Source organism: Solenopsis invicta, chromosome 1, assembly GCF_016802725.1.
Source record: "Solenopsis invicta isolate M01_SB chromosome 1, UNIL_Sinv_3.0, whole genome shotgun sequence".
In the NCBI taxonomy this organism is placed as follows: domain Eukaryota; kingdom Metazoa; phylum Arthropoda; class Insecta; order Hymenoptera; family Formicidae; genus Solenopsis; species Solenopsis invicta.
In genome coordinates this window covers 21825000-21837777 of record NC_052664.1, presented here as the reverse complement: position 1 = coordinate 21837777, position 12778 = coordinate 21825000, and the positions used below count along the sequence as shown (strand labels likewise).

At 38.9% G+C, this 12778-nt stretch overlaps 1 protein-coding gene across 5 annotated transcripts in view; it reads right to left on the bottom strand.

The window, feature by feature from the left end:
- LOC105194840 overlaps window positions 1-12778 on the bottom strand; it is a 112723-nt gene that overhangs the window by 38342 nt on the left and 61603 nt on the right. For all 5 annotated transcript variants that reach the window (XM_039456509.1, XM_039456513.1, XM_039456516.1 and 2 more), the window contains 20 exons: window positions 12318-12698; window positions 11663-11986; window positions 11058-11363; window positions 10445-10753; window positions 10051-10365; window positions 9647-9955; window positions 9119-9445; window positions 8015-8986; window positions 7587-7919; window positions 7020-7319; window positions 6238-6567; window positions 5809-6117; window positions 5366-5677; window positions 4821-5141; window positions 3988-4617; window positions 3535-3849; window positions 2934-3245; window positions 2330-2635; window positions 1737-2054; window positions 31-354 (listed from right to left, as the gene is read on the bottom strand). In XM_039456509.1, the coding sequence (XP_039312443.1) occupies window positions 31-354; window positions 1737-2054; window positions 2330-2635; window positions 2934-3245; window positions 3535-3849; window positions 3988-4617; window positions 4821-5141; window positions 5366-5677; window positions 5809-6117; window positions 6238-6567; window positions 7020-7319; window positions 7587-7919; window positions 8015-8986; window positions 9119-9445; window positions 9647-9955; window positions 10051-10365; window positions 10445-10753; window positions 11058-11363; window positions 11663-11986; window positions 12318-12698 (7353 nt within the window). The remainder of the gene's footprint in view (window positions 1-30; window positions 355-1736; window positions 2055-2329; window positions 2636-2933; window positions 3246-3534; window positions 3850-3987; window positions 4618-4820; window positions 5142-5365; window positions 5678-5808; window positions 6118-6237; window positions 6568-7019; window positions 7320-7586; window positions 7920-8014; window positions 8987-9118; window positions 9446-9646; window positions 9956-10050; window positions 10366-10444; window positions 10754-11057; window positions 11364-11662; window positions 11987-12317; window positions 12699-12778) is intronic.

Sequence of the window (12778 nt, the reverse complement as noted above, 5' to 3'; positions counted from 1 at the left end):
AGCTATCGTAATAAATTAAATAAATCTTACGGGCTTCAACTATCGGGGAACAGAGCGTAAAGGGATTGCCGGTATAGCCGGGGATGCAAGTACAAATCGGCAAGTGATTAATCGATTGGCATTGGGCATTCACTCCGCATGTTCCTGGGCAAGGGTCTCTGCATTTCAGGGCCACACACGCCATTCTTGTCAAACAGTCTGAATTTTGCGTGCACTCGGGTCTGCATTCTTGATAGGGGTCACCTAGGTAGTCCGGCAGACAGGTGCACGAGCCAACGCCGTTGTTTTCGCGACAGACGGCATTGAGACCACAAGGGGAAGGCTCGCACGGTTTTCTTATGTCTAGGGGCGTATCTGATATAAAGAGAAATTTTGCTTAGACTTAATCGAACATGCGTTTTTCTCCAAAAGCTGGTGCTAGGTTGAGGAATTTTTTTTTTTTTTTTTTTTTACTCCTATTGGTGCTCCTTTACGTTCGCATTTTCGCTTCAATCTAATCGAATTCTCAACAAGCAATAAGCCTCATATAGTAGTGCAATATAATAGCTTTGCGTGATTTTAAGGCTGGGTTATCATCGGTTGATGGGCATTTTGGTAAGTCTATCGGTTTTAGTAGGTAACATTTTCTAACAGCCATTTTTTCATCAAGCGTGTTCGATTTTCCTTCGAACTAATTGAGTTAATTACAAGGTGCGGGATACAGTAATTGGCAACATATTATTTCTTCTAGGACGGAACAATTATCCTATTTTGGGATCTACCTCATAATAGCAATGTATTTCAGCAGGGTTTATTGCAATTATTCCTCCAGGATGGATTATTTATTCTTTGTAGCGACGTTTGTGTTACTCGTCTATTCAAAAATGGTAATGTGCAGCATGATTATGGGGAGGTCCACAGCATATGTCAAAGAGTGCTCTTATTGTGTGAGTAGGATCTTTAACGGACTCGCTTCAACAAGTCAGTGCGTGCAGTAAACATTTCAATAATTAATCGCAGGGAAACTGGAGTTTTATCGCTTAGTTATTCGGTGTCAATTAAGGATGAGTGCAGCCAAGAGCCTATTGGGTGTATAGGCCCCGCCACCAGTTCTGTGATTCACCTGTCATTATTGTTTTTTTGGGTTTCTGGATCAGTACGCTCAGGCATGGGGATGAGTGCGCATTGTTCCTTCTGTTAATTATAGGGTCTCGGGACACGTACACATAATTCTGTGTTATTAACTTTTAATCGGGAATGAGTGCAATTATGAGCCTAATATCTATAGGCCCCACCACCTAACACACGTGGCTTATTGTCACCTCTTGTTAGATATCTTTTTGCAACTGTCATACTCATATTCTTATGCATTAATCTTATGCGATGGTTAAGACACGACAGATTTCGATCTAATGCGATTTCTAAAACTATGTAGGCATGTCTAACAATAACGGGACAGGACGGTGATATTCATCAAACTTCAGTTGATCTTCAAAACAGTATGTCGGCATAGTCATATTCTAACATAATAGGGTAATCTCTTAGAAAAAAATATCAGCAAAACTTTTAATTGCTAACTTTAAACAGCGACATTATTTGACTAGAAAGAAAATCTATTGAGTTACCGTCTTGACTCTTATTACCATTAGTCATATTATATGGGAATAGAAGCACTTACCTGCTACGCCCACATGCAAACGGCGATATTTGCGGTACGAGTAACAAAAAGAAATAAAAAATAATAGTCGCGTACTCACCCTCAGGTACTCGTTCGCAAGCGCTGAATGGATTTCCGCTGTATCCGGCGATGCACACGCAAACCGCATGATGATTCACTACCGAGCACTGAGCGTTTAGACCGCACAGACCGACACACGGATCGCGACACTTTTGTTGCATACACGCCAACTGCGGTGGACACTCCGGATTGATAGTGCACTCCGGTCGACAATTTGGCGGTAAACCAATGTAATTTTCGATACATGAACACGCAGGACTGTCACCCCTCACTTGACACTCTGCATTCGGACCGCAAGGCGATGGCAAACATGGGTTCATCGGTGCAGGTGGTGTTTCTGCAAACAAATATTTCAATAAAGAAATTTTGCATTTAATGCTAGATCAATTAAAATTTATAATAACTATTACCCAGAATTTCTACGTTGGTATAAGTTTTTTTTTAAATTGAGAATTAATTGCCCATACACAATACAAAAATTAATTCTTAATAAGCAATAAGAAAAAAAATTATCTTTTTATAATTAATTATTTCTTATAATCACTTATTGTAATTAATAAAACCCAATTAAAAAATATTAACTTTGCTAATACTATAATATCTGCGACCTACTTGGCTGTGGATAACATATGGTGAAGGGATCGCCGGTGTAAGATTCAGAACAGCTACATATTGGATTATGATTAACCACTTGACAGTTTGTGTTCTGTCCGCACGTGCCTGGGCACGGATCTTGACATTTATTATTCAGACATGCTTGTGTCAATGGACAGTCCCCGCTGACAACGCATTCTGGTTTGCAGGCGGGTGGACTGCCAATTAAACCAGGTTGACATGAACAAACAGCATGATCACTCACAACTTTGCAGATGCTGTTTGGTCCACAAGGCGAAGGTGTGCAAGGCTGTTTAATGGTATCTGCAAATAAGATGCGAATGATAGTTATCAAAAACAATAATGTAAAAAATAATCTTTTGCATACTTTATCGTAAAACTTATACAATTAAAAACATAAATTGTTTCTGTGTTTTATAAGAAATATTTTAAAATTAATAAAAAATAAAACTAAATATATAAAAAGCATTATAAATATATATTTCATACTTATATATTAAAATATATAAAACCATTTTATTTTTACTTTATTTTATTCGTTGTATTTACGTTTTAATATTTCTACATATATTCCTATTATAAAATATATTTCTAAACTTACCATCCGGTATATGTGGTCGGCATAGAAGGAACGGATTTCCGGTATAACCAGGCGGGCAGCTGCACATTGGGAGGTGATTAACAACGTCGCAACGTGCATCGCGACCGCATGTGCCTGGGCAAGGATCCACGCAATTTTGATTGATGCAAGTTTTGACGCGAGGACAATCTGAATTCATCGTACATTCCGGTCGACAATACGAATATGGATCCCCGAAATAGTTAGGGAAGCACCTGCACACACCTTCGTTGCATTCCGCGTTAGGTCCGCAAGGTGACGGATTGCACAAGTCTTCGGGAATCTTTGGTTGTTCTGCAATATTAATTTTTTATGCTTACATCAATAAAGAAGTTGATGTAAAGAATTGGAAAAAAAAACCATTTTTATTTTATATAATTGAAATAGATTTATCATTATGTGGTGAACTATCAAATACCAATTAATAATATTCGACATTGTAGTTATTTCTACATGTATTTGTTTCATAAATAATCTATATTTAGATTTTAATAAAAATTGATTGTAAAAAATTAATAAAAAAAATTTTTTTTTCAATAAAATGTACGAAGCCATTCTTCTAAATTTACGTGAGCATACAAACCTTTAATTATTGTACACAGACTGAAAGCATCGCCGGAATATCCGGGTTGGCACAAACAAATAGGTATGTGATTCTGTACTCGACAATCAGCATTTTGACCGCAGGAGCCGATGCATGGATCGCGACATTTTTCCGAAATACAAGCTTGATCCGACGGACAGTCTGTATTAACTACGCACTCTGCACGGCAATTGGGTGGTATCCCTATATAATTTTTCAAGCAAGTACATGCGGCTTGATCATTGACTACTTTGCATTCCGCGTAGAGTCCACATGGATTAGGGAAACAAGGATCCATTGGCGGTAGCGACACAACTAAAAGATGAAATACATATGTGATAGTAATGATATCATATATATAACTTTTTAATATTATTCTTACATGTAATATGCGCATAAATAAGTAACTCAAATTCAAATTAATTAAATTAATTTATATATTAAAATAATTACCAGGTTCAGGGAAACATCTGGAGAAGGGATCACCCGTCTTTCCTTGTGGACAGCTGCAGAGTGGATTGTGATTGATAACACGGCAATTGGCTTCGATTCCACAAGTGCCAGGGCAAGGATCTGTACATTTGTACTTGTAGCATGCTCTATTTTGCGGACACTCTGAATTGACGACACATTCCGGCTTGCAATTCGGCGGGACACCCACGAAGGATTCTTGGCACGTGCACACCGCTTGGTTGTTTATAGCGCGACACAAGCTGTTTGGCCCGCAAGGTGAGGGCGAGCACGGATCTCTGACAGTGGGCTCGGTCTCTATTTCCGGTTGAAGAGTGCAAATTGAAAATGGATCTCCGATGTATCCAGGCTCGCAAGTACACGTAGGAATATGATTGATCACTGAACACTGCGCCCGGACGCCGCATATGCCTGGACAAGGATCTTTGCACTTATTGCCAACGCAAGCCTTGTTCGTAGGGCAATCCGCGCTGAGGACGCATTCCGGTTGACAGCCTTCGTAAGGATTTCCTTGATAGTCATCGATGCATATGCAAGCGCCAGCGTTGTCTCGTTGCTGACAGATCGCATTAGCTCCGCACGGCGAAGGTTCGCACGGATTCATCGGTTCCTCTGCAGAAAAAAATATACGATATTTAATTGGGTCAAAATTACTTAGTTAAAAAAAAATACGTCTCAATAAAATAAACAGCAAAAATATAAAAATAATCTAACAGAAAAAATAAATTGTTTAATTCAAGAAAAATGTAGGAAAAATGTGTTCTTATTGATATAATCAATATAAATAAAAAAATCGTGATAAATAAATGGCTTACCTTCTTCAAACACGCATTGCACAAACGGATTACCCGTGTAACCGATTTTACACGAACAAGTCACTGCGTGGTTCACCACTTTGCACTCAGCATTGTCCCCGCAGGATCCCGGACAGGGATCTTTACATTTCATATTTATGCAGGATCTTTCTGGCGGGCAATCAGGATTAATCAAACACTCCGGTCGACATGATGGTGGAGTGCCGATGTACGTTGGCAAACACGAACATGACGGTTGTCCATTTGCATTATGACAAAGTGCATTTGGTCCACACGGCGAAGGAATGCAAGGATCGCCCTGATCCTTAGGTTCCGCTGGCACTAAAACGTATTGATACGAGATTTTATATCTAATTTGCCAATTCATTTTATTCAAAACTATTGCAAATATCTCCTATCTATTATTTATAATTTTTAAAATTAGTAAAATTAATCAGTCATATAATTCTTAAAGATTATTAAAATTATACATTACGCCATTTTATTGATATTATAAAATTATTAATATCTTTCTATTTTTAATTGAATAATTTAATTTTTCTTACATGGAATATCATAACAGCTCTTGAACGGATCTCCAGTCTGTCCAGGTAAACAACTGCATATCGGCGAGTGGTTGATCACTTCGCATCTCGCGTTCAAGCCGCAGGAACCCAGGCATGGGTCTGTACACTTTTTGTTTACGCAGGCTCGCGTTGGTGGACATTCAGAGCTAACGATACACTCTGGTCTGCAGGATGGCGGCGAACCGAGGTAGCCTCGGAGACACGAGCACACAGCGTGATCCTCGATATTGCGGCATTGACTGTTCGGACCGCAGGGCGAGGGCGTGCACGGATCCTTTCGAGAATCCGGTACTGCAGCACATGCGAGACAAATTAGTTTTGCAATCAATGCACGAATTGATTTTAAAAGTCGGGAAGTATAGCAAATATAATTGCAACATCAACCAAAGAAAATAAAGAAAAGAGTAAATTTTCTCTCGTACCTCTAGGTTGAACACGACAGCTGACGAACGGATCACCTACGTATCCGGATGGACAAGAGCAAACGGGAATGTGATTCACCACGTCGCATCGCGCATTTTGACCGCATATTCCGGGACAGGGATCCTTGCATTTGTACCTCAGACAAGTTTTGTCGCGAGCACATTCCGAATTGAGAATGCATTCGGGACGACAGGCCTCATAAGGATTACCAATATATTCGGGCAAGCATCTGCATTCACCATGATCGCATATGGCGTTCGAACCACACGGGGATAAAGCGCAAGGATCCGTGGATGGTGGTTCTGTAACTATACAAATAAAATGTTTTTGTGTTAAAAATAAATTATTAAATGGAATTATTTTTATTTTTATTCTAATTTATTTTTTGCAAAAAGACTCATATTAATAATGCTTTATGTTTCATTTACCTGGCGGAATAATGCTGCATTGCGCAAATGGATCTCCGGTGAAACCTTCCATGCACGTACAAACTGGCAGATGATTTAATACGTGACATTGAGCATTTATTCCGCATGAGCCTGGACATGGATCTGCACACTTCTGGTTGACACATGCAAGATGACTCTTACATTCGGAACTTAAGATGCATTCCGGTCGGCATTGCGGCGGTACGCCAATATAATTTGGCAAGCAAGAGCAAGCAGGATTGCCGGATATTATTTGACACAAGGAATTCGGACCACAGGGTGATGGGGTGCAAGATGGTGGCCGCTCTGTTATCGGGGATTCAGTAGTAACTGAAAAATGATTATTATATTTTTATGATTAAAAGAAATTTACATTAATAATCAGTTAATATATTTTTTGCGAATTAACATATTTAAAAAATACGTGAATATCTTTTAAAGTAATAACTTTATTTTTATTTTTTAAATAAATAAAGTTTTAAAAAATTTGTAGTATCATAAAATAAAAAACACAAAAAAATAAATATTGAGGAAAAAAGAAGTACTATAAATTGATTTCAAACATCAAAAAAGAAAATAAAACCTTGTAGCTCCCTTTGAGGGAAGTCATTGGCACTCATCTGAATGTTATGTATTACTTTTATGATATCAAATCTTACATTTTATTGTAATATCAAATTTTTCAAAATCCGCGAAATACATATCTCTTGTTCTAAGCCAAATTTTCTAAAATATTTATATTGATTTTAATGCGAGAATATAAAATATGATGTAATGCTTACCGTATGGCGAGCAGAAAGTGAAAGGATCTCCTGTAAAACCGGCTGGGCAAGTGCAAATTGGATTGTGGTTTTTAGTAATACATTGTGCCCTCAATCCACAGGTATTCGGACAAGGATCGGTGCATTTTTTATTTATACATGCTAAATGAGGTGGACACTCTGCATTAACGATACATTCTGGTCTGCAAGACGGTGGAATGCCTCTGTACTCTGGTAAACAGGTACATACAGCTTGACCGTTGACAACTCGACATTTACTGTTGGGCCCACAAGGTGAGGGAGAACATGGTTCCAATGGTTCTAAGAAAAATAACATATTTTTACAAATTTTTCATTTTATACAATAATTATTTTAGAAATATATATTTTAAACGTAATTTTTAAATAATTATTACCGTCGTAATTTTTTTGCACGATTAATAATTCATATTAATACTAAATTAATACAAAGTTAAAACAATTGGTAACATTATTAGTAACATTGTTAGTTAAAACTAATTTTGTTAACTAATATTTATTTTCTATTTACCAATTTATCATTTACAGTCCATTATCAAAAACACTTACTTATTATTGCTTCAATTTCGCAAGCAAAATACGGATCTCCGGTATATCCTGGTGGACACAGGCAAACAGGAACATGCGCTTGTACGTTACAGATAGACAATGTTCCACACGTGTTCGGACACGGATCTGTGCATTTGAAGCCAACACACGCCAGCTGCGACGCGCAGTCGTTGTTCGTTTCGCATTCTCTGTGACATCCTCTGATAACATCGTAAGGATCGCCTATTAAGTCAGGTGGACATCCACAGGCACCAGCTCCGTTTCTTTCGCGACATTGTGCATTGGGACCACAAGGATTCGGCGAGCATGGATTCGACTCGGTTCTGTCTGTCGCTACAAACATACAGAACAAAAATTTATAATATTTACGTAAAATACGAGTATCTTCGACAATCTAAAATTTAATAAATATTTGAATTTCTATTCACCTGGTGGAGTGACTAAGACGCAGCGCACAGTAGGATCGCCTTCGTATCCTTCTGGACAAGTGCAAATCGGAATGTGATGCTGCACTGTACATCTGGCAATCTCGCCGCAAGCGCCAGGACAGGGATTCTTGCATCTCTGATTGATGCACGCCGCGGTGTTGAAGCATTCCGAATTATCGGTACACTCTGGTCTGCAGTTTGGTGGACGGCCGATATAATTTTGCAAGCAGGAACATGCTGGCTGCGAGCCTATCACTCTGCATTGCGAGTTCGGGCCGCACGGATTCGGTATACAAGGATCTCCTCCTTTCGGTAACGGCGATGTAGTGCTGATCCTCGTGCAATGGACGAAGGGATCTCCGGAGTAGCCGCTGGCACAGCTGCAGATAGGATTGTGATTTACCGTAAGGCAATTCGTGTTCTGTCCGCAAGAACCTGGACACGGGTCCGCGCACTTGTTATTGATGCATGCTCTATTCTGTGGACATTCCGAACTGACAATACAACCCGGTCGGCAGGTTGGCGGGACTCCAGAAAAGCCTGGTTGACAGAGGCACACTGCGTGTCCGTCATGCGTTCGACAGTTGCTGTTGGGTCCGCATGGTGACGGATCGCAAGGATTGATCGGCACTGGTAACGGTGTTATGACATCGATGATGGTACAGCCGTTCACCGGATCACCAGTGTAACCAGGTAGGCAGGAGCACATCGGAGCGTGATTTACTACGCGACAAGTGGCGTCCTGGCCGCAAGTGCCGGGGCAAGGATTGGTGCACTTATTGTTCAGGCAAGCCTTGCTACGATCGCAATCAGCGTTAGTCACACATTCAGGTCTGCAAGCAATGTACGGATCGCCGAAGTACTGCGGTAGACACGTGCAAGATCCGACGCCGTTTCGTTCGTTGCATACTGCGTTAGCACCGCACGGCGACGGATTGCAGGGAGTGCGTGGTTGCTCCGTCGTAATAGGTACTAAAAATCATTTATTATACAAATTAGTTAATGGAAATAAGTGGTTAATAAGCTATGAGAAAATAAGTAGCTAATAAAAATAAGTATATGCTAATTTAACACTTAGCGAGGTCTTTGCAAAGGAACTTATACCTTCTACGATGGGTATGCATTCTGTGAACGGATCGCCCGTAAAGCCATTGTTACAGATGCAAACAGGATTGTGTTTTACGACATTGCAATACGTGTTCACGCCGCAAGAGCCTGGGCACGGGTCCACGCATTGTTCATTCTGGCACGCCAAATTTCCGGGGCATCCTTCATTTATGACACACTCAGGACGACAATTTGGTGCGCGACCCACGTAATTCGGTAAACATGAGCACGCCGGAAAACCGTCGATCACTCGACACTGAGAATTTGGTCCGCATGGCGAAGGGACGCAAGGATTGCCGCTTGGTTTTGGTATCGGTGTTATTTCTATTATGATTACCCATCAATACATTAGGATAATTGCATACATGAATTATCGCGTGTATTAAATTTTCATTTATATCACTTAAAATTCCAATAAGAGAATATTTAAAAATTAAAAAAAAGTATATAATTTAAATATGTAATACATTGGAGATAAAGTTTTAATTGTAAGACAACGATTAAATAATTTTGAAAATAACTTGCCTTCCTTGACGCATCCAAAGAACGGATCCCCGCTATAGCCAATCGCACAAATACAGACTGGATTATGATTAATCACCCGACAGTCCGCATTCACTCCGCACGTGCCTATACATGGATCCTTACACCTCTGATTGATACACGCTGTGTTCGGGCTACAATCCGTACTGACTACGCATTCTGGCCGGCATGACGGTGGACTGCCAATGTAATTAGGTTGACAAGAGCATACTGCATGGTTATCAATAACGCGGCAATTGCTATACGGGCCGCAGGGAGATGGTTGGCATGTATCATCTGGTATTGCAGGCTCTAAGAAACAAAAAAATAAATCATATTATAAGTCATTTAAGTTTTTTTTTATTTATAGTTATGTCAAAATCTTCAGAAACATATCATAGACGTACTTATTGGTAAGTGACAAGACGTAAGTGGATCTCCAGTGTAACCATAGAGGCAACTGCAAGATGGTTGGTGATTATAGACTTGGCATTGCGCATTAATTCCGCACGCTCCCACACATGGGTCCTTGCACTTATTGTTAATGCAAGCTTTCGTGTGAGCGCAATCTGAATTCTGAACGCATTCCGGTCTGCAGCCCTCATAGGGATCACCAGTGTAATCAGGTAAACAAGTGCAAGATCCCGCACCATTACGCTCTTTACATACGGCGTTCGTACCACATGGCGATGGATCGCATGGCAATTGCACTGGGAAGACAGCTATAGAGGGCGTAAATGTATGTATTTATAGAATATGCAATGATATGATTTAAGATTGCAAAAATTATCAAAATCTTACCTTTGGCGCAGCCTGAAAAAGGATCGCCTTCGTAGCCTTCGTAACAATGGCATATAGGTCGATGATTCTGCACCGTACAGTTCGTGTTAAATCCGCATGATCCAACGCACGGATCCAAACATTTCTTTTGAATACAAGCTAAGGAGCTAATGCAGTCCTGATCTATCACACATTCTGGTCTACAATTCGGCGGAGCTCCGAACATACCACTAATGCATGTGCATATCGGATGATCCTCTTGAACGCGACAATCAGCGTTAGGTCCGCAAGGCGATGGCAAACAAGGATTCGTTGTTGGCAGTATAGGTTCTAAAAGAAAATACGATAATAAATTTAAATAATACTTCAAAAATTCTTTTTACGTATAGTTCAATGACAAAATGCATTATTTAATTCACGAAAAATTTATATTTAAGTACCTTTAATTTTATTACATTTCTCATTATAATATAAATCATTTTTAGTGAATTTTGCATCATGTGTTTGAAAATCGAAAAAGTCAAATGTTTTAACACTATTGTATCTTATTTCCTACATACGGTTAGCAGTACAAGAATGAGCTCGGAAGGTTTTAAGAGATCCTATTAAATTGAAGTATTCTATAATGTATTACCTTCCTTGGCGCAATGCGTGAATGGATCACCGACATATTGACGAGGACAACTGCAGATTGGGTTGTGATTTATGACCTGGCAATCAGCATTGAAACCACACAATCCCGGACAAGGATCATTACATTTTTGATTAATGCAAGCCAAATGAGCCGGGCATTCCGTACTGACGAGACACTCCGGACGGCAATGCGGCGGAGTACCTTGATAACCTGGACTACATGAGCAAACTGCACGATCGTTCATTACACGGCAGACGCTGTGTGGGCCGCAAGGTGATGGCATGCACGGATTTTGATCTGGTACTACTATACAAAATAAAACCGAATTAGATTTCTCATTACATTGATGTTTTTATGGTTAATATAAATCTATCATTCAATTGTTGTCACATATATTTTTTAGATTCAAATATTTTATGAAAAAAGAAGATATATAAAAGTTAGAAATGTAAAAATTATATAGAAATATTATACATAAAAACTGATAATTTATATCGTTAAATATTCTAAATTTAAGAATATTCTAAATTATCACAGTGTTATGTATTACAAATAAAACAAAGCATATGCAAAATATACGCAAAAATTTAAAAATGTTCACATACTAGGTCTTTCTACTTTGCAAGCTCTAAACGGATCTCCGGTATATCCTGGTAAACAAGAACACATTGGAAGGTGATCGACGACTTCGCAATGCGCATTAGCACCACATACGCCTGGACATGGATCTCTGCAATGTTGATTGAAACAAGCCAGATGACTTTCACAATCCCGATTAATGATGCACTCAGCCTCACAACCATCTATATAGGGATTGCCAACAAATGGCGGTATGCACGTGCATTTGGCTATGCCATCGATCGCCGTGCAAATAGCGTTTTTGCCACACGGTGATAATAAACAAGGATCGTATGGTTCCGTTGGTCGCGCTGTAATAATAAAGAATGGAATTTTATCGTTAATTATTTAAATATTTAATTATATTATTTTAAATTTTTATAATAAAAAATTGCAAAAAACTTTTTGAATTAATTTATAATTTATAAGAAAGATAACATAAAAAAGATAAAACATTGAAAAAATTTTTTAAATTAAGAACTTAATTAAAATAAACTCAATAAAATTTTTAAGAGTTGTACATGTAAACAAGCTAGTTAAAAAATTATTGTTACAAGACAATACAATACAATTTTTGATGGTATTAATATTTTGTAATAAACTTTTTTCGTTTTATATTATTCAATTATTGGTAAAAATTACCTCCGCAACTCTTATATGGGTTTCCAATCGTGAAATCAGGACAATAACAAGGCGGAACCCTCGTGCTGTTACACCTCGCGCCAAAACCACACGGATTAAATTCACATTGATCAGCTTTCGGTACGCATCCTCTAATAGTATTGGGGCTTTCAATGTATCCAGGTAGACAGGTACATTTTGCAAAGCCATTGTCCAACACGGAACAGCGAGTATTGGGACCGCATGGAGAAGGATCGCAGGAGGTACTAGGAAGTGTACAAGGGAAATGCGGTGGATCACCTTCGTATCCTGGCAGACAGAAGCACTTCACCTGTCCATTTATAACCCGGCATCCAGAATTGACACCACAAGGATTACCTTCACATTGATCACCTTCGGGAACTGGACACATTACAAAATTGATTCATTAAAGAATTTATTTTTCAGACTACGTTATACTTATCTATAATTTAAAGTATGTA